At 36.9% G+C, this 22,344-nt stretch overlaps 2 protein-coding genes across 2 annotated transcripts in view; both read left to right on the forward strand.

The window, feature by feature from the left end:
- Window positions 1-21,025, forward strand: part of LOC140159973 (uncharacterized) — a 161,872-nt gene extending 140,847 nt beyond the window's left edge. Inside the window, exons 30-43 of the mRNA XM_072183240.1 lie at window positions 6,187-6,389; window positions 7,496-7,612; window positions 10,445-10,558; window positions 11,194-11,344; window positions 11,883-12,062; window positions 12,934-13,175; window positions 14,053-14,242; window positions 14,627-14,743; window positions 15,435-15,634; window positions 16,244-16,348; window positions 16,582-16,743; window positions 18,367-18,547; window positions 19,738-19,929; window positions 20,895-21,025. Coding sequence (XP_072039341.1) covers window positions 6,187-6,389; window positions 7,496-7,612; window positions 10,445-10,558; window positions 11,194-11,344; window positions 11,883-12,062; window positions 12,934-13,175; window positions 14,053-14,242; window positions 14,627-14,743; window positions 15,435-15,634; window positions 16,244-16,348; window positions 16,582-16,743; window positions 18,367-18,547; window positions 19,738-19,929; window positions 20,895-20,956 — 2,216 coding nt within the window. The 3' untranslated portion in view covers window positions 20,957-21,025. The remainder of the gene's footprint in view (window positions 1-6,186; window positions 6,390-7,495; window positions 7,613-10,444; window positions 10,559-11,193; window positions 11,345-11,882; window positions 12,063-12,933; window positions 13,176-14,052; window positions 14,243-14,626; window positions 14,744-15,434; window positions 15,635-16,243; window positions 16,349-16,581; window positions 16,744-18,366; window positions 18,548-19,737; window positions 19,930-20,894) is intronic.
- Window positions 21,026-21,032: 7 nt separating this feature from the next.
- The window catches only part of LOC140159974 (zonadhesin-like), a 48,413-nt gene continuing 47,101 nt past the window's right edge, over window positions 21,033-22,344 (forward strand). The window contains exons 1-2 of the mRNA XM_072183241.1: window positions 21,033-21,106; window positions 21,383-21,464. Of these exons, the coding sequence (XP_072039342.1) occupies window positions 21,033-21,106; window positions 21,383-21,464 (156 nt within the window). The remainder of the gene's footprint in view (window positions 21,107-21,382; window positions 21,465-22,344) is intronic.

The raw sequence follows: 22,344 nt of genomic DNA on the forward strand, positions 1-22,344 counted from the left end.
CGTGCGGTTTGATTTCACGGAATCAGTGTTCAACATGACCATATATAGATATACTACTATTCTAATTCAGAAGATATAAGTGGTATATTTTGTGAAACACGTATACTTTCCTTAGACATGTTGAAGAAAGTAGTGTTTTTGTTTTGTATCAAGATTCGTTTAAATTAGTTTCACAAGGTGAGACATTTTTTGGATATTTTCTTTTATAATTTACCCCTTTATGGTTATGATTTTGGACTGGAGGCAGGTTTCTTCCAGGGCCCGTAATTTCTTTAATTTTGTTAATTAGGCATTGAACCAATAGATCAAAGGTGTCGTGATGAGAAGATTCCGTGAGAATTGTTAATTAGCCATTGAACACATAGATCAATGATGCCGGGATGAGAAATCCCGCTGTTTTGCAGCATTGGAAATAATTTGAAAAGATATAGAGATGATCCCAAGAATAATCCGATTCCGTCAGAATCATAATTTTATATACCGGTAATAGGCCTAAGCATTGATAATTATTTTTTTTGTAATTTTACTATTTATCAGCCCGTCTTTATATTTACTTAATGTCATGCATTTTTTTTTCCACATTTTTAATATTCTAACTATAGGTTTTCTCAGTTAATTTAACGCATTTTTAAGGGAACTGGAATGATCGTTTGTACAGTATTTTTTGTGGGACATGAGAGTACATCAAACATATCGAATTGCATTATGAACCCAGCAAACACAAAACGTTTTCGACATCATTCGCAAAAGGTTAAAAAAGGTTGTCAGAAAACGTTTAAATGTCGGGTTATATAAATGGTATATTAAGGGTATAAAATGTTTTCATAACATTAAAAAACACTTGTGATAATCTACTGCTCAGCAAACACAAAATGTTTTACAGAAAACGTTTAAATGTCGGGTTATATAAAGGGTACAGAAACGTTTTAATAACATTCCAAAAACATTTTTGAAAACTTGATACAAAACATTCTAAACAGGATGTTATTTTGGGGTTGAAAAAATATTTTGCGAAAAAACGTTTGCCCAAAATATTTGCCATAACGCTTTAATTGCCTTGTCCAGAAAAGGTACATTGATTCGACGCATCGAATTGTTTTGAATTATTCTAAGCATGTTATTTATAGTTTTCTTTGTAGGTTCTTTATAGGCCGTACTGCTAAGATCCAAATACTATAAGTAAATTGATTTTGATATATAATAAATTATATATTATTTCCAATATGATTTGTATTTTGGGATTTGGTATTATCTTTTTAATTATATCCCTGACTTTGTGGTTTGATTTTGGACTGAAAGGGACCTTTTTTCTTTTAATTTTATTGACCGAATAAATTACAATCATACCATTTCGCGGAATAGATCATATCAACCAAGTGGCGCAATTAATTCCTTAATTCTTGAAAACAAAAAATCTGCTTTATCTTTTTGTAACCTGGTTTGTTTGTGGATGTTGCTGTATGTTACACGGTTTCTATCATTATTTCTATCAATTAGATTTTAGTTCAGTTTGTCTTTATTTCTTTTGATTTAGCTTGGTTTTTTTTTCTTTCTTTTCTCTTAAAATTGGACTAATTATATATGTTGAAGGGCTTTTATCTTTTGAATTAAAATATTAGGCCTATAGCTTTATTTGGTCGAAGAAACCTAATAGGCCTACATATGCGTATATCTTTCAAACTTTTAAATAGTTTTTGATATAATGAACAAATAATATAGCAACAATATTAATACAACATACATAGTAATGGATTTTTGGGTCGTAAACTTGTAAGTAGAATATTTTTAATTAGACATATACATAAATTATCATTGATATAATGAATATATATTTCTAAGTTATTCTCTACAAATTGTAATACTGTAATAAGTAAATTTGATTAAATGAAGGTATTATTTATTCATTCATTCATTCACTTGTTTTGTTATAATATTGAGTAGCATACGCAAAAAATCCGAAATTGGAGTAGTAAACATTATTAACAATATTTAACCATATGATTTAACATACATTTATAAATGGCGATTTTTTTTTTTTTTTTTTTACAAATAACTAAGAAGTATACACAACATGAGCAATCGAATAAATATAAATCTAGGAACTTTCCTGATCCAGGCATTCGATGTATTTAATATAGTCCATATTCTGAATTTCGGAACAAATTCAAACTTTATCGCGGTAGGAAATATAATGAAAATAGTTAGAATATAGCTGAGACAATAAGTAAAAAAAAGACTTGGTAAATAGTAAAAGTACAAAAACAAGAATTATCAATACATATTTTATGCCTATGAAAATGAAAAAATGATTCTCATGAATCGGATTATTCTTGGTATCATCATTATACCTCTTAAAATTATTTTCAATGCTGCAAAACAGCGGGGTTTCTCATCCTGGCATCATTGATCTATTGATTCAATGGCTAATTAACAATTTTCATGCGGAATCTTCTCATCACGACACCTTTGATCTTTTGGTTCAATGACTAATTAACAATTACCGGAATCGGATTATTCCTGATATTATTTAGATACTTAGCAGTTGGCCTAATCTCATCTCATCTATATCCCACCTACTGTGTAATAAGCCGTCTTATCTTTACCGCCTCTGGTGAAATAAGCCGTATCATTAGCGCCTACTGGGAAATTCGTCAATCCATTAATAACCTTTAAAATCCTTGGAAAAATAATATTACTATAATTTTCAACTCCGAATTTGGAGTATGAACATTATTATTTCGCACAATTATTAGTATGAACTTTTTATTTCGCACAATTATCAATGATTCTGATATTGAAATTCTTCAGAATGATCTTACTACGCTTCACTGGTGGTCAGAGAATAATGCTCTCCAACTAAATCCCCAAAAGTGTCAGGTTATGTGCATTACCCGTCGTAAAAATAAGCCTTCTCCAATTTATCTTGTGTCTAATACTAAGCTTTCTCAAGCGCACAGTCTTCCTCTTCTTGGGGTTCAGATTTCTTCTGACCTCACATGGAATGTACATGTATCTTATGTAACCAAAAAGTGCAATAGATTGTTAGGTTTTCTTAGAACTGTTGTTGGAAATCAAAAACAAAATATTCTCCTTACACTGTATCGTTCCCTTGTTTTACCTATTATTGATTTCTGTTCCCCAGTTTGGTTTGTTTATCGCAAAAATCACATTAGCACCCTGGAAACTATTCAACGTCGTGCCACCAGGTTCATATTGGGTCAACGGCGGGGGGATCAATCATATGGGGAGCGTCTCAAACAACTCAACATCATGGATCTTAACAACAGAAGGAAATATTTGTCTATATGTTTTGCCTGTACTTGTATATTAAATTGTAACACTTTTGGTTTCAGCAATTGGTCTGTAAACACACGTCACTCAGAAAACTTAGTTTTTAATCATAATATCACACCCAAAACTGACAGTTTCAAATTTACCATTGCTGTAAATTTCCCTCGCCTGTGGGCTGGTTTGCCAAATTCTGTAAAGGATCATTTTATCTTGTACATGGGCACAAAGTCTTTTAAAAACATTTGAAAACTTATTTAGTAAATAATAGTACTGAAGAGCAGGACTCTTAAATTTTGTTGTCTTGGTTTTCTGCTCAGTGACCTACTTTATCCGTCTTCATGGCCTGTGTTGGTCTGGTGGGTGGGAGTGGGTGTTGCTGGGTGGGTTGGTAGGGTTCAGGTGGGTCGGGGAGGAGGGGGTGGGGGTAAATCCATGTGTCTGATAGGTACATGTAGGGGTCACTGAGCAGATTTCCATCTTGCAATAATGTAATAATGTGTACATCCATATCGGGAGGGTGGGCTTGTCGGCTGCTGCATGTGTCTCTTTCCATTTGTTGGCCTTGGGTGGATGCCGGAATCATCCCGGGTCCCGGTCGCTTGGGGTCGTCACCGGGTTGCCTGGTTTGGGAATGTTTTCTGTATTCCTTCATGTGGGCAATGTGGCTTGGGGATGATTTGGAGTGACCTCCACGTGGCATGGGTCTGGTTTTTGTTCCTGGCTGGTGGGTGGGGGAGACATGTGTGGTGGCTGGTGGGTGCATCCTTGTGATGTGGATGTACACACAATGTGTTTAAACAGTGCAATAGTATATCTTTTTATGTAATTGCCCCAATGGGTTGGAGGAGTCACACCTTTTGGTGACAGTGTCTTGATGCTTCTGACTCTTCCTGGCTAGCCCATTGGGTCTATTTTTACTTTTGTTTCCTTTTGCATGTATTGCGTAATTTTACTTTGCTTTTTGATGTATTTTTAGCCGAATTTGTAAAATAAATAAAATAAATAAATAAATTAACAATATTTAAAATGGACGCAAACCCTCCGATTTTGGAGGTTTCGCGCCCGCCGCTCGCGTAGCATCCGCAAAACCCCCGAAATTAGAGTAGAAACATATAGGCCCTAAATAATATTTCTTACTTTCTACCATTTAATAATATTAAATTATTAGGTTCCAGAGTTACGTTAGCGACTTGCGGTATTCCGTCTTGCTGACTAAAAACTCAGAAGGTTTAGAAGGTAAATCATAACAATTCATGAGATGATTAAAACGTGCGCCGAAAATCCGTCCGTGGATTCCCTGCGACCGTGCGCAGAAAAACTCCACCGTTCTGACTCTAAATATAATATTTCTTAATTTCTAAGTTATTTTTTTAAACATGAAACTTGATGCGCAGAACTGACTCTAAACATATAGGCCCTAAAATAATATTTCATACTTTCTACCATTTAATAATATTAAATCATAACAATTCATGAGATGATTAAATCGTGCGGCGAAAATCCGTTAGTGGATTCCCTGCGATCGTCTTGCAGAATTACTCCACGGAGTTATATATAAATAATATTTCATAGTTATATATAAATAATATATCATACTTTCTACCTGGGGAGTTTATGCGCACGTGCGCAGAATTACTCCACCGGTCTGACTCTAAATATATGTATAATAATTTATTTCTTACTTTCTAAGTTATGTTTTTTAAACATGAAACTTGATGCATAGAACTGACTCTAAACATATAGGCCCTAAAATAATATTTCTTACTTTCTACCATTTAATAATATTAAATCATAACAATTCATGAGATGATTAAATCGTGCTTGAAAATCCGTTAGTGGATTCCCTGCGACCGTCTTGAAATTACTCCACGAGTTATATATATAAATAATATTTCATACTTTCTACCATTTAATAATATTAAATCATAACAATTCATGAGATGATTAAAAGCGTGCGCCGAAAATCCGTCCGTGGATTCCCTGCGACCGTCATGCGCAGAATTACTCCACCGGAGCTATATACGGAGGGGAGTTTATGCGCCGCGTCGCCGAAATCCGTCCGTGGATTCCCTGCGACCGTCGCAGAATTAATCCACCGAGCTATATACGGAGGGGAGTTTCTGCGATGCGTGCACCGAAAAGTCCGAAGTTTTTTTTCCTGCGACCGTGCGCGCAGAAAAAACTCCACCGTTCTGACTCTAAAATATATATAATATTTCTTACTTTCTAAGTTATTTTTTTTAAACATGTTTTTTAATTTTGAATCTTGATGCAGAACTGACTCTAAACATATAGGCCCTAAAATAATATTTCTTACTTTATACCATTTAATAATATTAAATCATAACAATCATGAGATGATTAAAACGTGCGCCAAAAATCCGTCCGTGGATTCCCTGCGACCGTCGCAGAATTACTCCACGGAGCTATATACGGAGGGGAGTTTCTGCGCCACGTCATGCCGAAAGTCCGTCTGTGGATTCCCTGCGACCGCGGCGCAGAATTACTCCACCGGAGCTATATACGGAGGGGAGTTTCTGAGCACGCGTCGCCGAAAATCCGTCCGTGGATTCCCTGCGACCGTGCGCAGAATTACTCCACCGGAACTATATACGGAGGGGATTTTCTGAGCACGTCGCCGAAAAATCCGTCCGTGGATTCCCTGCGACCGTCGGCGCAGAATTACTCCACCGAACTATATACGGAGGATTTTCAGGTGCGCGCAGCAGAAAATCCGACTGTGGATTCCTTGCGTCCACCGTGCGCAGATAATCCACTATCGGAAGTTCTGCGTAGGGGTCGCAGAAGCTCCACTGGTGGATAGCTTACATAACTCCACAGGCTTGTAAGCTTTGATCTAATATAATATCTTATGTTGATGTTTTTATTCCATAGCCCTCAGCTACTGCACATTCCAAGCAGCATATCATTACATGACCTTTGGTGGCTCAAGATATGACTACCAAAGTGGCTGTCAGCATGTCTTAGTGAGATCATGTAGCTCGGACAACTATATTGTTGTATATGACGGTGCCGACTCAGGCCAAGTCTCTGCAATATTTGCACTGTATATTTACATTTTCGATGCAACAAAACCTGTAAGTATGTTCAGATAATGCTAACTGGGTCGTCGTTTTACGATGACAATGAAAAATTTATTTATCTCAGTACAGTGTCTTTTTAGGGCATTTCTTTAAAAAAAATGTTTTTGAGGTGTTTTGCTGATTATCAGCAATAAAAAAAAATAAGATAAGAAAACTCAGCTGCAAAGTGATTGATTCACAAAAAAGTGGGCCAAAATGCAATAAAAATATACCCTGCATAATGTGTTTTTTTGGAATCAGGAGCAAATAATTGGCTATTCTATTTAAAATCCACACTACCCCTGTGGAAGATTTTGGAAATATCTGCCACAGGAGGAGTATAAATTATAAATGGAATGAGCATTTTAGGCAGCTTTATTTGAATTTCATACACCCTCTGAGAAAGAATCAACCTAAATCTTTGACTGAGGGAGAGAGTGTGTTTCAAACGGAGCTGCTAACATGTTAATTCCGTTTGAAATTCATTCTCCCCCTGTGGCAGATATTTCCAATATCTTCCACGGGGGTAGTGTGGATTTCTGGAAAAGTCCAATGTTTGTCAAAGAACCTTATGATACAAGGGTGAAGTCTGGTAGACATCGAAACGTCCACAGTGAGTACTGTTTAGTGGACTAGAAATAAGAAAATTCTATTACTTATGTTTCATAACAGTCCTGATGAACATGTTCAGTAAGGGTGAAGTGTAGGACAAGGTGTTTTAGTGTCTGCCAATAACCATGTTCCCAGTGTAGTGGCCTTCTGTAACATTTTGCATATACTACTCGCTCGCTCAATACTTCAGGTACTGGAGATATGCAATGAAACAACAGCTTCAAGAAATGTTTATAACCTAAACTTAACCATAACTGTGCCAAATACTACTCTACAAAGCAACTGCAAGACCAAGCATCCCATGTGATCCGATTGCAATTTATCCAAAATCACATAAATACACAAAATCATTGGCTGGACAGCATTCACACTATAGTGGCTTGCTATCACAGGTTTTGTTCTCCGCACCTAGTATCCCAATATCTCAATTTTAAAGCGCTGTCATTAGGTCCCCGTTAACCGATGGAATTTTTGCATGTTTATTAATCTATGACCGTATTTGTTTTTAGCTGATCTGTATCAGAAGACGTAAGAAGCGCTTTAGCATTGAAGTCAATGGCAGTGAAGTCCTACCACCAGTGGTTGGTATTAAAGGAGTTACAGTCACATTGATAGGAGATAGTATGGTAAGCTTTATTTAAGGGGGTACTACACCCCTGGCCAATTTTGTGCCTATGTTTGTATTTTTCTCAAAAATTATAGCGCATTGGTGACAAGTAAGATATGTATATTATAGGGGCAAGGACTACAACTACTGCACTGAAAATTCAATAACTCAAGGCAAGTAGTTATTGATTTATTGATCAAATATTGGTTTTCCCTCATTTTTGACTGTTACACAACTGTTGTCTGTGCTGAAATAAAATTTCCAGTGTAGTAGTTGTAGTCCTTGCCCCTATAATATACACATCTTACTTGTTACCAATGTGCTATAATATTTGAGAAATATGCAAAAATAGGCACAAAATTGGGCAGGGGTGTAGTACCCCCTTAATGTCTGTAACATGTACCACAAACTTGACTATGCCATAGTCAATTATTGATAAATTAAAATACAACAAGGTTCTACTGTAAAGAGTGTGTTATGTTGCTTACACTTGTGCTTTAATTACTGCACACTCTTATTATAAAAGCATATCGTGCATTGCATGAATGCACTTTTGCACATGCTTTTTGCGCGGAGAGCCTTGTGTTAATTGGTAAGAAGATGATGGATCCATGCAAATAAAAGGTGGATCCATGCAAAGGATGGTGGATCCATCAATACAATGTGTGAAGTGTGACACTAGGCAAAACTGTATACCAAGTGTATTATCTTAGGTTGGTGAGGTCCCTTGTTTAATCCCTGGTGTAAAGTCTAAGTTCTATTGATTCAAGCTATTCGTATATATAGACTATATATATTTCAGTTGAAATCCATACCTCTTGCAATAAGGAAGACTTGACTTGAATCTCCCACACAGGGAGTGTGATTTTCAAATGGAGTCGCCCATTTATAATCCCATTTGAAATTCACACTCCCTAGTAAATTAAGGTCATGTCTTCCATAAGGGTGTATGGATTTAAACTAGAATAGCCCATTTACTCCATTGCATTGCATCTACCAAACCTTTGCTAGGTGAATGGAATGTAACCAAAGTAACATCAGAGATGGTGGTAAAGGCAAAACAGTATAGTATGACAGGGATCATATTTAACACAAATTGTCTTAATTTTTACAACTTTTCCCAAAAATTTTGAGGAAATTTCATAAATTTTGGCTACAGTGAGGCAAAATAGAGCTACTTTCAGAAAAAAAAATGTGAAAATTTTCAAAAGAGGACCCATCCATATACCGGTACCAAAATTGGCCTAGAAAAAGGGGTCATTGATACCAAAATGCCAAAAATGCTACCCATGTTTGTGGCATGTCCCTGTATGGTCATTTGTACTGAGTACCCCAATTTTGGGGAGTGTAGGAAGTGTTCTTTTTGGTATATTAGTATACTGATCTTGATCGGTATCCAATTTAAAAAACAAACTGATCAATAAATTGCTCAACAGATTCAGGCAAAGGGTGGAGGTACCAGTGCATCCCTAAAAACTGTTAAAGCCATATTGTAAGAAATAGAATTGTATTATTTGTTCACAAAATGTTAGTTTTCACTGTCAGATATGTCCTCTTTTAATTTTGGGCCAAACAGATGAGGCAATGCAACGAAAATTGCTATCTAATAACTGCTCATATGTGACGTGTCATGTCAAAAGGAGACACTTTTGGGCAGGATCATAAATGGAGAAATAGCCAAAAATCTGCTGGTGGGTGATTTTTTTCACAATTTAGGTTTGTTGCGAATTTGTGATGTTATTAATGCTAAAAATATTGTCTGATAGTTTCAGACCGTAATATAACTGGCATCTTGTAGTTTTTGAGACATTTTTCAAGTTAATTCCTACTCTCAACATTGTCAATAATATTTTTAAAGGCCGATATCTCAATTTCCAATTTTATAATACCATAACTTTCAACTCAATATCTTCGCTTAGGAATGTCCGATTACGTTGGGGAAAACGGCGTTGTGGAGGAAAATATCTCTTTATTTAAGATATGTAAAAACTCAAAATTCATAACCTGCCCAAAAGTGTCTCCTTTTGACATGACACGTCACATATGTTGCCAATGAGCCACTCCTTTTAACATGACTCGGGTTGGTTCTTTTGATATCCCACACTGTACGTACATACTGTGTTATGAACATCACATATGCGATTGACTAATTTCCATCATAAACATCGTTTCATACATTTTATTCAAAATCACGAATTATGTCACAACTACAGCATTTAAAGCCATGATTTGTGCAGGTTTTTGTTTTGTTTCAAAGATATTTGTGTTATTTATTAAAGCCTTAATGTACGATCTTTTTAAATTTTTAGATTTTTCTTTTTTTCTTCTAAAATGATAATATGCAATCATTATGAAAGTTCCCAATACATTTGGACGCGAAAAACATTGGGAATTTGCAAAGAAACAACATAATAAACTTCACCTCTATCACTCGAAACATCTCGCACGATTTGGATTAGGACAGCGAGTGCGGCCCTGTGGTGCGGCCTCAGAGTTAGTCTCCTATGCGGCCAGCTTGGTTAAGCTCCCTCCACATGTGGAGGGAGCGTAACCAAGCTAGTTTTACAGTTGTGTAAGTTCAAGCTAGTTTTGTAGGAGACTACGGTTTGCGATCGTGGCCGACATAAAGTCACAATCTAAAAAATTATGACTTTATGTCGGACCAACAGAAAATCGTCCCGTTTTACTACAAATAGGGCCAATTTGACAGTTTGCTCATAGATTTAAATTAGAACATGTGTAAGTATTACAAATATGCCAAAAAAAATCGGTTTTGAAAAAAATAAAGGTAAATTCTGAAAAAAGATCGTACATTATGACTTTAAATACACTACTGTGTTTCTCTAATTAGGTTGTAACAACTGATTTTGGATTGGAGGTAAAATGGAGTGGGCACAGTAATATTGAGATAGCTCTACCAACATCCGATCTTAGTGGCGCATGTGGCATGTGTAGAGAAGAAAGCGTAAGTAAAAGATATTTTCAAAAATGTTGGCTAAAGATTTGATCACAAATACCGTATTGTCTGTTATAATTTTTTCATCACCAGCGACAGAGTTTGCACTGCTTTGTACTGTATACCTTATGTCTCTTTTGTCCCTTTTTGTACCTGTTGCTTGAAAAAAGATATTGAAATGTAATTGTTCATGATCTTTGGGAAATTTTATATGTCTTTTCACCTTCCACCAGTTCCAAGCACAGGGGAAAAATGGTTTAAAATGTCCTTGGTATGTTGGGCATCCTTATTTTACATTTTTTGCATAGTCCTAACAGCGTCCATGTTTGGAAGTGATAACTTGTGGGGATGGTGTGTTTGTGTGTATTATGTCAAATTTAATATATTTAGGAATTGTACGTGTTGCTGATTTAAGGCCAAAAAATAAAATGTTCGGTTGCTCTTCCAAGACTAAAATTTGGAGGGTGGGTAGGTTGATCCTTTTTTTCGTAGGCTCTTCCTTGATTTTTCCTCAATTTTGAAAAGGCAAGCATTGACAAGTGCTTGATCATTTTATGGTAAAAAAATTGTGTGTTTTTGGACTGGATTTAAATGGAAATTAACCACTAACCTCTCAATATCCTCATCTTGTTCATCATTTGAAGGTAACTGATGCAAATGAAGTAGGGAAGAACCATTTGTTTGGCCAATGTACACTGCTAACGTATGACGCTACCTATAATCCCTGTGGCGAAGTCAACCCACTAATACAAACACAGGCAGAGGCATTGTGTGCTATCTTAATAGATGCTGATGGTAAGTAAAGTGCATCTGCAAATATATTGGGCTATTCCATATGAAATCTACATTCCCCCTGTGGAAGATATTGGAAATATGTTCCACAGGGGAGTATAATTTTAAATGGAATTAGCACATAGGCAGCTCCATTTGAAACTCACCATCCCTCTATGGAAGATTCAGGTTGAATCTTTCTCAGAGGGTGTATGAAATTCCAATGGAGCTGTCTAATGTGCTAATTCCGTTTAAAATTCATGCTCCCTCTGTGGAAGGTATTTCCAAAATCTTCCACAGGGGTACGTGGATTTTAAATGGAACAGCCCATTATAAAACAAATAGGACTACTTTTTTACTCGGGAGACAGGTGTTTTTTAATCAACTTCAAGTATGGCATATTTACCTGACACAGGGCAATCTTCAGTGAACGGCTCTTTTCAGAGCCACCAAAAACTTTTACATTAGCAGATAGGTGAGGTCTGCTTGTTCACTTTTTTGTTTGTTCTTTTGTTCTTTTCTTTTCTTTTGTTTGAACTAATATTTCTACCTTCCTTTTTAGGTCCTTTTGGTAACTGCCACAGCACCATCAATCCAGATCCAGTCTATGCCAGGTGTTTGTTCCAGATGTGTGCAACAAACTTGGATCGGTGGACTCTGTGTTCCATTATCGCTTTCTATGCATTACAATGCCAGGAATGTAACATCAAAATTGGGAGATGGAGGGATAGGAAGTTTTGTCGTAAGTGATAACAATATTTAATAACTATGGTAAAGAAAAATTAATTGTGAAGCAACTTTTAGAATAAAGATAATTTTTTATTTCTTCCGTGGTCCAGGTACGCGCTGGTGATCGGCGATCGAGTAGATGTGGCGAGGTCTCCTCACCTTCTATGTGCCGATGACCAATGGGACAACTGTCTTGTTGTCAAGACCGTTGATCAGCCAATCAGTGTGATTGTTTATCACTTTTGTGTTTACACTCGGATACGTGCACAGCCCAAACCATGGAAGAAATAAAAATTTAACTTAATAGTGATGTCTACCACAATCATATAAAGATTCCTAACCTGATCTATAAATTTTAAACCTAAATGATGTCATTTTAAAGGTTATATTCATGTGTTTTCTTTTAAACCAAAAACTGTCACTTTCGAGCAAACACAATAATGTTTCTGAAAGTTTCTTTGGTTTTGTCAAAATATTTTAATAACATTTAATGCCAGATTATATAAAAGTCATGAAAACATTGGAAAATGTTTTGAAGGAAAGAAAAAGCTACAGCAACATTTTTACAGTGTTGTTAAAACGTTATTGTAAATTACTTTTTTGCAAAATATTTCTCTAAAACAGTAAAATGTTAGAATGTTTTGGAGCAAGTTTTCAAAAAAAATGCTTTTAAATGCTATTTTACATTTATATACCCATTATACAACCAGACATTTATATGTTTTCTAACAAACTTTTCTTAACTTTTAAAAAATGTTTTGTGTTTGTTATTGGTCTGAGAGAGTAGGTATCGGAGATCATCTGAGTGCGTTATTACACATTTGAACTTGTATTTTTGGAATAATTATTAATTTGAACACATTTTGGTTTGTTATCCTTACTAGCTCTGGAGTGCCCCCCAGGCAGTCGGTATAACCACTGCATACCAAGTTGTCCAGAGAGATGTGATAACCAGGGTAACACTGACCCATGTCCAGAGAGATGTGATAACCAGGGTAACACTGACCCATGTCCAAGGCCATGCATTGAGGGATGTGAGTGTATTGATGAGTTTCCTGTATGGGGTGCATACCAATGTGTGCCAAGAAATCGGTGTGGCTGCGTCGTAGAAGGAATATATGTCGATGTAAGTTATTTGTGGAAATTGGGCTATTTCACTTAAAGTCTACACTTTCCCTGTGAAAGGTTTTGTAAATTCTTCCACAGAAGGAGTATGGATTTCAAATGGAAATAGCCTTATTCATTCCCTGTATAACCCAAGAATACTACATCAACCTTAACTTTCAACCAACATAAGAAATGGGTGTGTAGAGTAGGCATTTGCAAATAGCGAGCACGCTCTGCTTGTGGCACACCACAGGTTCCCAAGTGGCTTGGGGTCCCCTATAATTCAAAAGAAAAATTGGAAAAATTTTCAGTTTTTTGATAATTTTGAAGTGTATTATGTTTATATGTAATATTATCTCTGTTGAAATAGTTGAAAATTTGAACAAAAACATGCTAGAAGATTCCTCCTATACCACTTTCAATGGCCCAAACCCACAAGCTTCCGGGGGCTCCGCACCCTGGCCCCAATCAGGGCCCCTAAGGAGGGACACTGGTCCCCACTCATGAGACGCTACTCTCTATTTGATCAGTGGCACTTTATGTTACTGTATAAGTGGTAATTTTCGCGTACAGTTATTTTCATTATTTGGAGTGAGAGACACATTTTCTCAAATGTTATTCTTGCGATTGCCCAGCCCTTCCCTATACTTGTAATACATTATTGCATATATTTGCGAGGTGTTATTTTCGCGGTTGGAACTCTAATCGTGAAATGCGCGAAAATAAAACCCTCTCGAAAATTACCACTTATATACAGTATTTCTTTTTTTAATGTGGCACTTTACAGAATCTATTTGAGAATGCCTGGTGTAGAGATTGCTGCTGCTGATGTTAATGTCATAATAATAATTTATTTTCGTATTGCTGTACCATTCTGTAAATTCTCTCCCCTGTAGCCTGGAACCACATACATCAAACCGGAATGCAAGCAGTCTTGTACATGTCACCCAGATGGCACAGAATGGTGCAATGATATTGCATGTAGCGCTGATGCCAGTTGTGTCACTGTGGATTCCTTCTTTGATATATTCTATGAATGTCGTTGTGATACTGATGGGCTGTCTGGAGATGGTCTCACATGTAATGGTAAGATATAAAGGATAATACAGGAGGGGTAATCTACATGTATACCATATTGGTATGTCTCAAAATGGTGACTTTACGCTCATTAGGTAAATTGTTTACTTTTTACCATTGAAAACATGAAAAGCTGTGATTTTCAGTTGACAGATAACATTTCCGAATATTTTTAGGTAAATGTGCCTGAATACTGTAATTTATATTTTGCAGCATTATGTGTAATATTGGGTTCCCATTAGTTGTAAGTCAAGGATGTCTAAATTGAAAAAAAGTGATGACCAAATCAATCACATTCCGATGCAAATCTAGAACTAAGTTTCCAAGGTCAATAATTCAAATGTGAGGTATGAAAGAGTAACAACATTTGTTTATATTTCTTGATTTGTTAAGATGATCCCTGCATGCCTACTAATCCCTGCCAAAATGGTGGCACATGTTACCGGAAGGATGATGGAGGATATGGCTGTATATGTTACCGTGGTTACGATGGACCTAACTGTGATGAAGGTTTGTAATAGGCATTTGATAAAGTAGAGCAGTAAGGTTGGGTGATATATTGGGTTATTCCATTTGAAATCCATACACCTGTTGAGGCTGTTATGGAAGATATGACCTTAATCTCACACACAGGGTGTGTAGATTTCAAATGGATCATTCATGTACATGTAGGTACCCACATTTGAAATTCACATTCCCTGTGTAGAAGATTAAGATTGTGTCTTCATAGGAGAGTTGATCTACTTTATGGGTTTCAACTAGATAATAGCCCATTTAATAGAATAATTCACACACTTGGAGACCCTCTTATTACTTCTGTGACATTGTGATAGCTCAAATTAATTTATATATTTGAATGCATGCACATATCAATAGACCATTTCAAATCAAGATCGGAAAGGTTCCAAAAACCAGGTAGGGGGCACCGGCACTGATTAAGGGGTATCATGCATGACCACAAAGTCTCAAAAGCTATTTGTGAGGCATGAGGTCTGAAAATGCACTCCTAAATACAAGTATGTCAAGTGCAAAGCGCAGTTCGCATAGTGGTTGCTCCCAGCTGTGTGTATGCCATTCTGTATCAATCCACAATGTTATGAGTCCCACCTATTTCGAGCTGATCAGAGTATAACACCTACGTGTATAACACCTCCATTATTTGGCACTTCACATTATAACTTGTTTTGCTTTTTGTTACCAGATCGTGCCTACTGTGGTGTTGCCGCTAACAATTACTATGCTACTTTTGATGGTTTCTTTTATAACTATTTTGGAGGCTGTTGTTATATACTGGTACAAAATTGCAGGGGTTCAAACCCAGATTTCCATGTAGTGCAGTGCTTAGACTCTACCCAATGGAAGCCATCAACTAAAGCTATTATTCTCATTGTCTACGAAAAGGTAAGTATTATTATTTATTATTATTGGTGGTTTTTTTTTAAAATGAAGACTACAGTCTGTCTTGTCTCAAGTTGAGAGTAACGCCATGTTGGGTTTTGCAGTGGCAGATTCAAATCATGCACGCTAACCTAATCCCGCAGGGCGTATACACACGCGTAGAAGGGCGATTTGTCCATACGCTGGTGACGCAACCACATAAACACACCGATTCGAAGTCGCCGCTTTAAAATACTTTTAAACAACTTAATTGCGTTAAATTTCTGAATAAGATTACCATCTACAACCTTCCAGATTTTAGATATGATGATTTTGAGATACAATGATTTGTAATGTATATGTGCGTAAATGGTCACATTTAACTTCTCTTTTCATCATTTTAATAAGGACCGTGCCTCTGAAAGTAACTTGATTTAAGCCCCCAGGTTGCTAATATGGTACTGTACAATTGCTGCACCCAAGTTTTAAAACTCCACAGTGAATGAAGTATACCGACCGGACATTGTGGTACTGGTAATACAACATTTTGTTCATGCATGTATTTTAACCACTTATGGTTAATATCTGGCAGAGTTAACAACAACTCTTTTGTGTCATTGTTTATATTTTCAGAGAATTGAAATATTGAACAATAAATATGTGACCGTGAATGGCCAGTATGTCAACCTACCCTATGACTGTGGACAGGTGCAAATTACACTCATTGGAGGCTATGTGGTAAGTTCAAAGAATTTAAAGGGAAAGTAAAGCCCTTCAATATGCTCTATGTATAATACTAAGGAAAATCTACCTCATATTGGATTGGTACAGGTGTACCTTTGCAATAACCAAAATGCAAGACTTGACCCAGTTTTGTGATCTTTTTTATGTCTCCCTAAAGGAACAATATTCATTGTAAATTTGCTGATGTGCTTTTGACCTCTAAACAAACAACTATTTTCTCTCCCTAGGTGATAACTACAGACTTTGGCCTAATCGTACGTTATAACGGATTATACACTGCCGAAATCTCGGTGCCTGGTTCATATAAAGATCAGGTTTGCGGTATATGTGGCAACTATGACGGAAACGCAGAGGATGCTAATGAAATCAGTGGATTGGATAAGAAAGGGGTAAGACAATAGAAATTTAAAAGGTTCTTCATTGTTGTGTAATGTGTATGATAATAGTATAGTTATAGATCTTTTCATATTGAAGTTTTCCGAAGTGATGACACAGAAAACATGTCATCATACGCAGTTCTTGGGCGCGCACTTATGCCAGTTGTGCATTACGTCAATGCACGCAGTTGAGGAGCGTATATGTGTATTTACGCGGGCATGTAAAGACGCTTGCATCCATGTGATTATTTTGCGAACATTTCCGATGCCGATTCACACAATATGAAAAGGTCTATTGGGTGATAAGCAGAGACATGTCATGGGAATTTCCATGCGCAAACTGTATGACACCGAGGGCGTGGTAATTCTCATGACATGTCGATGCTGAACAGGATGTTAGCCAGCCATCACCCATCATTTTTTGGGCTTGTGGGACAGGCACTAAAAATAGTGCTTGAATAAGTTCTGTGAACTTAAAACAAGACCAGGCTAATAAATCAATAGCTATTTGAACTGACTGAACCCCCTGAAGGTGCAGAGAGGTCTGGTTTATGTTTTCAGGGTCACATTTTGGACAAGTAGTTTTGGTGAAAATTATGCGATCTTGTCAAATGTTAGCTAAGACCCTGATGCTGAACCCAAAACCCAATAACAAATTTATCATATCATAAGATTATTCTTAATTAAAAAAAGTGTTTTTGAGACATTATAATCACAATCTATTGCAGAAAACAGCAATAGAATGATTGAAAAGAGCTTAATATTTCCCTGTGTCCTAGCTTTGAAGCACAGTGGACTTGCCCAATATGGAAAATACACGGTTACAACCTATTATGAATCCATAAAGTAGTGCATGTGTATATAAGTCGGTAAACGCCTTGTACGGACGGTGCTTTGCATTAAAATGCTGAATGGTATGATAAGAAAACATTTCATTACAGACCAGCTAAGCTACAGAATGACCTCTCAAGTAATATTCATTATGATTCTATGAGTCTTATATCATTCAATGAGGTTATTTGTTTGTAAGAAATTTTCCTTTTTCTAATTTTTTTATTTTTAATTTATATAAAGCTTATGATGGTATAATAATTAAAATGGTGGTATAATAATAAAGACTGGCAGTCCATACACCCCCTGTGGAAGACATGACCTAATCTTCCACACAGGGGTTGTAGATTTCAAATGGAGTCAATGATTCAGGTAACCCCATTTCAAATCCATACACCCCCTATGGAAGCCATGACCTTAATCTTCCACACAGGGAGAGTGAATTTCAAATGAGGTTATACCTGAATGGTTGACTCTATTTGAAATCGACACCCCCTGTTTGGGAAATTAGGTCATGTCTTTCATAGGGGGTGTACATTTTAACTGGAATAGCCCAATGGGTTAAAAAGAATCATACACATCGTCGCTAGGCAGGAAAAACCTATGTGTCATTGGCCCCTGAACATGTTTAAATCAAAACATCCTATGTAACCTGTTGGCAGTTTTGTTTTAAACATGTTCAGGGGCCACAAGCACATAGGAGGTGTTTCCTGCCCAACGACGACATGTACCTCATCCAGAGAAAATGTTTCTTTCTTTGCCAGTTAATGTTGTTTTTTCCCCCTCTTTTCTCTTCCCCTCAAGTTCCCCACTGCAGCTTTATTTTTTGCTGCTTTCCAATCGGACATCTACAAACCATACGATAAACAACCTTGCTATGAGATTGATTTTCCCACTTATGTTGGAGGTTATCTCGATGAGACTGCTGAACTTGTGGACTTTGCTGCAGCTAAAGAGGCATGCTCTCTACTGATTGATGACACAGGTAAATAGGGCTAATCCATTTGAAAATCACACCCCCCCCCTTGAGAATTCCAACCGAATTCAACAGCTTTTACATAATTCCAAATCCAACCATTATAATGGTGGCCGAAATGTGTAGATTTCAAATGGATTTGATTAATGTTAATAATTTTTAACTGAATTCACCAAAGGTGCAAGTGGAATTGAGATCATGGCAGTGAATTCTTCCACAGGGGTGTGTGGATTTGAATTGAAATGGAATAGCCCGTTTAATTCTCTGATAATCTCACATAACGAGAAAAAATATTCATGGGTGTAATTCTTGGCTGGAACATTTTTACTCATGCCTGTCTACGCTATAAAGTAGGCATAATTCTCTAATAAGCTTGAGAGTTCAACCAGCATGTTCATCGTCTGAACTAAACTCAACTCAGGTATTACTGAGACCAGGGGCATAGCTTACTCTCTTGGTCAGCAGGGGGTGATTGGGTGGGCAAAATAAACATTTGGGGCAAATATGAAAGAAAATCTCAGTTGCATCATTTTGACCCTGTATTATCAGTGGAATATATACTTAGAACATTTTTTAAAGAGAGACTGTACAAGTCTTCAAGCTTCTAAAATGGGGTTCATTTGGACAATGTGCGTGCATAGCGTGCACAAATTTGTTATTTTACACTATTATGGCCCAAGGGATCAGGGTGAATTTTGAAGGGAAATGGGCCCTTGCCCCATTTCTTTTCCTTTACCTTAACAATTTTCTCTTTCATTTTTCTCAGATGGACACTTTTCTCTTTCATTTTTTGTTGGGGGGGGGGGCACCCTAATCGCTAGTAAGGCCAAAAAAAGAATATCAATTTTTTTTTCTCAAAATACCATAAAAATACCAAGTCGGGAATAAAAAAAATTGCATTTCACATTTGTTTTCAAACCACTCAAATGCTGGTAGTGTTTTCACATTTGCTGACAGTATCCAGTCATGGTTAGCGATGTAGCAAAGTTGCCTTCAAGTCAACTGTTTAAACATTTGATGCTAGGGCATGCTAACGACAGATATCGGCAATCGCTTTTTTCGATAAGCGACGAAAGTAACGTCACAAAAACGCTACACTCCTTGCGATTGTCTAGTATGATATGACCTTAATACTTGCTGTCCAATGACCTTTATGTTTGTGTTTGCATGTTTGTCATGTGTTACATTTTCTATTACAGGCCCATTTGCAAGCTGTTTTCCATATCATCCAAAAGACATATTTTACTTGGTGTGTTATCAGTTTACTGGGTTATGTGCTCTGGACGGCAACGCTGACAGGGCACGATGCGCAGCGCTTGATATCTATGCACAACGCTGTCAGGGGACACAGAATGTTGAGCTACAACCATGGAGAGAATTAGCGGGATGCGGTAAGTTAACTAAACTTTTATTCTCAGTATGCAGCAGAGAGATAACACTTTTCAGGTTGCAGCCCAGAGAAGATATCTTGCACTTCCCATAATGCATTGCTCCCATTTTAATTTTATGTACTGATTTTCTATCTGGTGCAACTTGGGTCCACAGTGACAAAAGGTACCTCAATGAACAGAGCACATCCAGAGCTTGAAAAATTATGTTTATTTCATGACTATCGACCTATGTTTAGCCTGTCTATTCTCAACTTGAAAACAAAATGGAACCTGTACAGAGTAATAGGAGTGTTATTTTGATGAAATTAGGTGATGTATCATTTCTGGCATTTCAGCAAAGAATTCTGGGAAGGGTAAGATATCTCTGGTTGCAGCCCAAATAATATTTTCCCCCCAAAATGTCCTAATTAATGTTAATTATTTATTTTCAGCCTTGTTTGGAATTGTGTATGCCAAACTTACATGTACAAGCTATTTCAGGCTTTTTTTATTAATATTTTTGTGCTTTTTAATGGTACTAACTTGCATTTTTGATGTTGGAGTGTATCTGTGCGTGCAAATGTACAGTATGCACATATGCTTGGGGTTGATCATCAATTATGGTGAGAACAAGCAGGATTTCGTATACATGCATGGAATAAAGATGGAATCCAGGAATCGCCTTCCAGAGATATTTTTTCATTTTGTCCTTGCGCAGGAAACGCCTCCTGTGTCATTGGTCCCTGAACATGTTTAAAGCAAAACCTCCTACGTATGAACTTAGCAGCTTTGTTTTAAACATATTCAAGAGACACAAGTACATAGGAGGGTTTTCCTGCTGCAACAACTCTTTTTGGAGGGAAATTTTGCTCACCTATATATAAATTATTTCCAGTATTTTGTGGGAAATAGGCCCATCTCTTCTACAGAGTTTCTACACATATTGTGTAAAACCAGCAACTTTTAAACTTTCATTTTTATTACAGATCTGTGTCCTGAGAATTCAGAGTATACATCGTCTTGGTACAGCCTGCCCTCTAACCTGTGATGATGTGGACAAACCTAATTTCCCCAATTTTCCCTGTACTCACAATGTGTGGCTGGATGTCAGTGCAAAGACGGTTATGTCCTTAGTGGGTGTCAATGTGTCAAACCAGAGAGATGCGGCTGCAGAGATGATGACGGATTCTATCATGAGGTATGTATGAAAAAGAGTGTCAAGTGTCAAGATATGTCCTATATGAGCTATGGACTATTGTATTTAAATTCCTCACTACCTCTGAGGAAGATTTTGGAAATACCTTCCACAGGTGGAGTATGAATTTGAAAGAGAATGTACACTTGAGTAGCTTCATTTGAAACTCACCCTCCCCCAGTGGAAGATTCGGGTTGAGTCTTTCTCAGAGGGTATATGCAATTCAAATGGAGCTGCCTAATGTTTCATTCCATTTGAAATTTATACTCCTCCTGTAAGGAGGACTATGTCTTCAGAGGGTGTCAATGTGTCATGGCCAGAGAAATGTGGCTGCAGAGATAGTGACTGGTTCTATCATGAGGTATGTAAGAAAAGAGTGTCAAGTGTAAAGAGGGATATGTCTGCAGTGGGTGTCAAACTAGACTATGCCATAGTCGAATTTGCCTAACTCTCCATAGAGTCCCGTGTTAAAAATCTTAACCGCAAGGCAATGTCAGTAGTCCACTTGGGAAGCTAACAAACAGAGGGAGTAGGGTGACTGATCAGATGTGAAAATCTATCAATTGTGCACACATTAATTAAATCAGAGTTTTAAGCTTAAATACAATATCCAGAGTATGCACAATGGGCAAGTGGACTACGGGTAGTCTAGTGTCAAACCATAAAAATGTACTGGTAAATGGGTAGCAGGGTGTCATCAGTGCAAAGAGGGTTATATCCTCAGCGGGTGTCAATGTATCAAACCAGAAATATGGGGCTACAGAGATGACAGATTTAATCTTGAGGTATGTAAGTAAAGAGAGTCAAGTGTAAAGGGTGTCAGAGTAATAAGGAGGACTATGTCCTCAGAGGGTGTCAATGTGTCAAGCCAGATAAATGTGGTTGTAGAGATGATGATGGATTATATCATAAGGTATGTAAGAAAAGGGTCTCAAGTATAAAGGGTGTCAATATTATTATGAAGGCTTAGTCCTTCATTTCCTGCAAAGGTGTTGAACCAAAGGAATTTGTCTGCAGAAATAATGATGGGTATTCTAATGTTTTATCCAAATAAGGTGTCAGTATAAAGGGTTTCGTCATTAGTATATATAAAGGCTATGTTTCTGTAAAGATGTCAAGTGCTTATCAAAAAAGAAGAAAATTAAATTATGTGGCCAAGTTTGGTACCAGAAGAATTCAGCAAGCTCGCTCTTTTCAAATATGTATTTTATTTTTCCGTGCAATAATCCTTGTGAGTAATG

Source organism: Amphiura filiformis, chromosome 9 (genome assembly GCF_039555335.1).
Source record: "Amphiura filiformis chromosome 9, Afil_fr2py, whole genome shotgun sequence".
NCBI classification, from domain to species: domain Eukaryota; kingdom Metazoa; phylum Echinodermata; class Ophiuroidea; order Amphilepidida; family Amphiuridae; genus Amphiura; species Amphiura filiformis.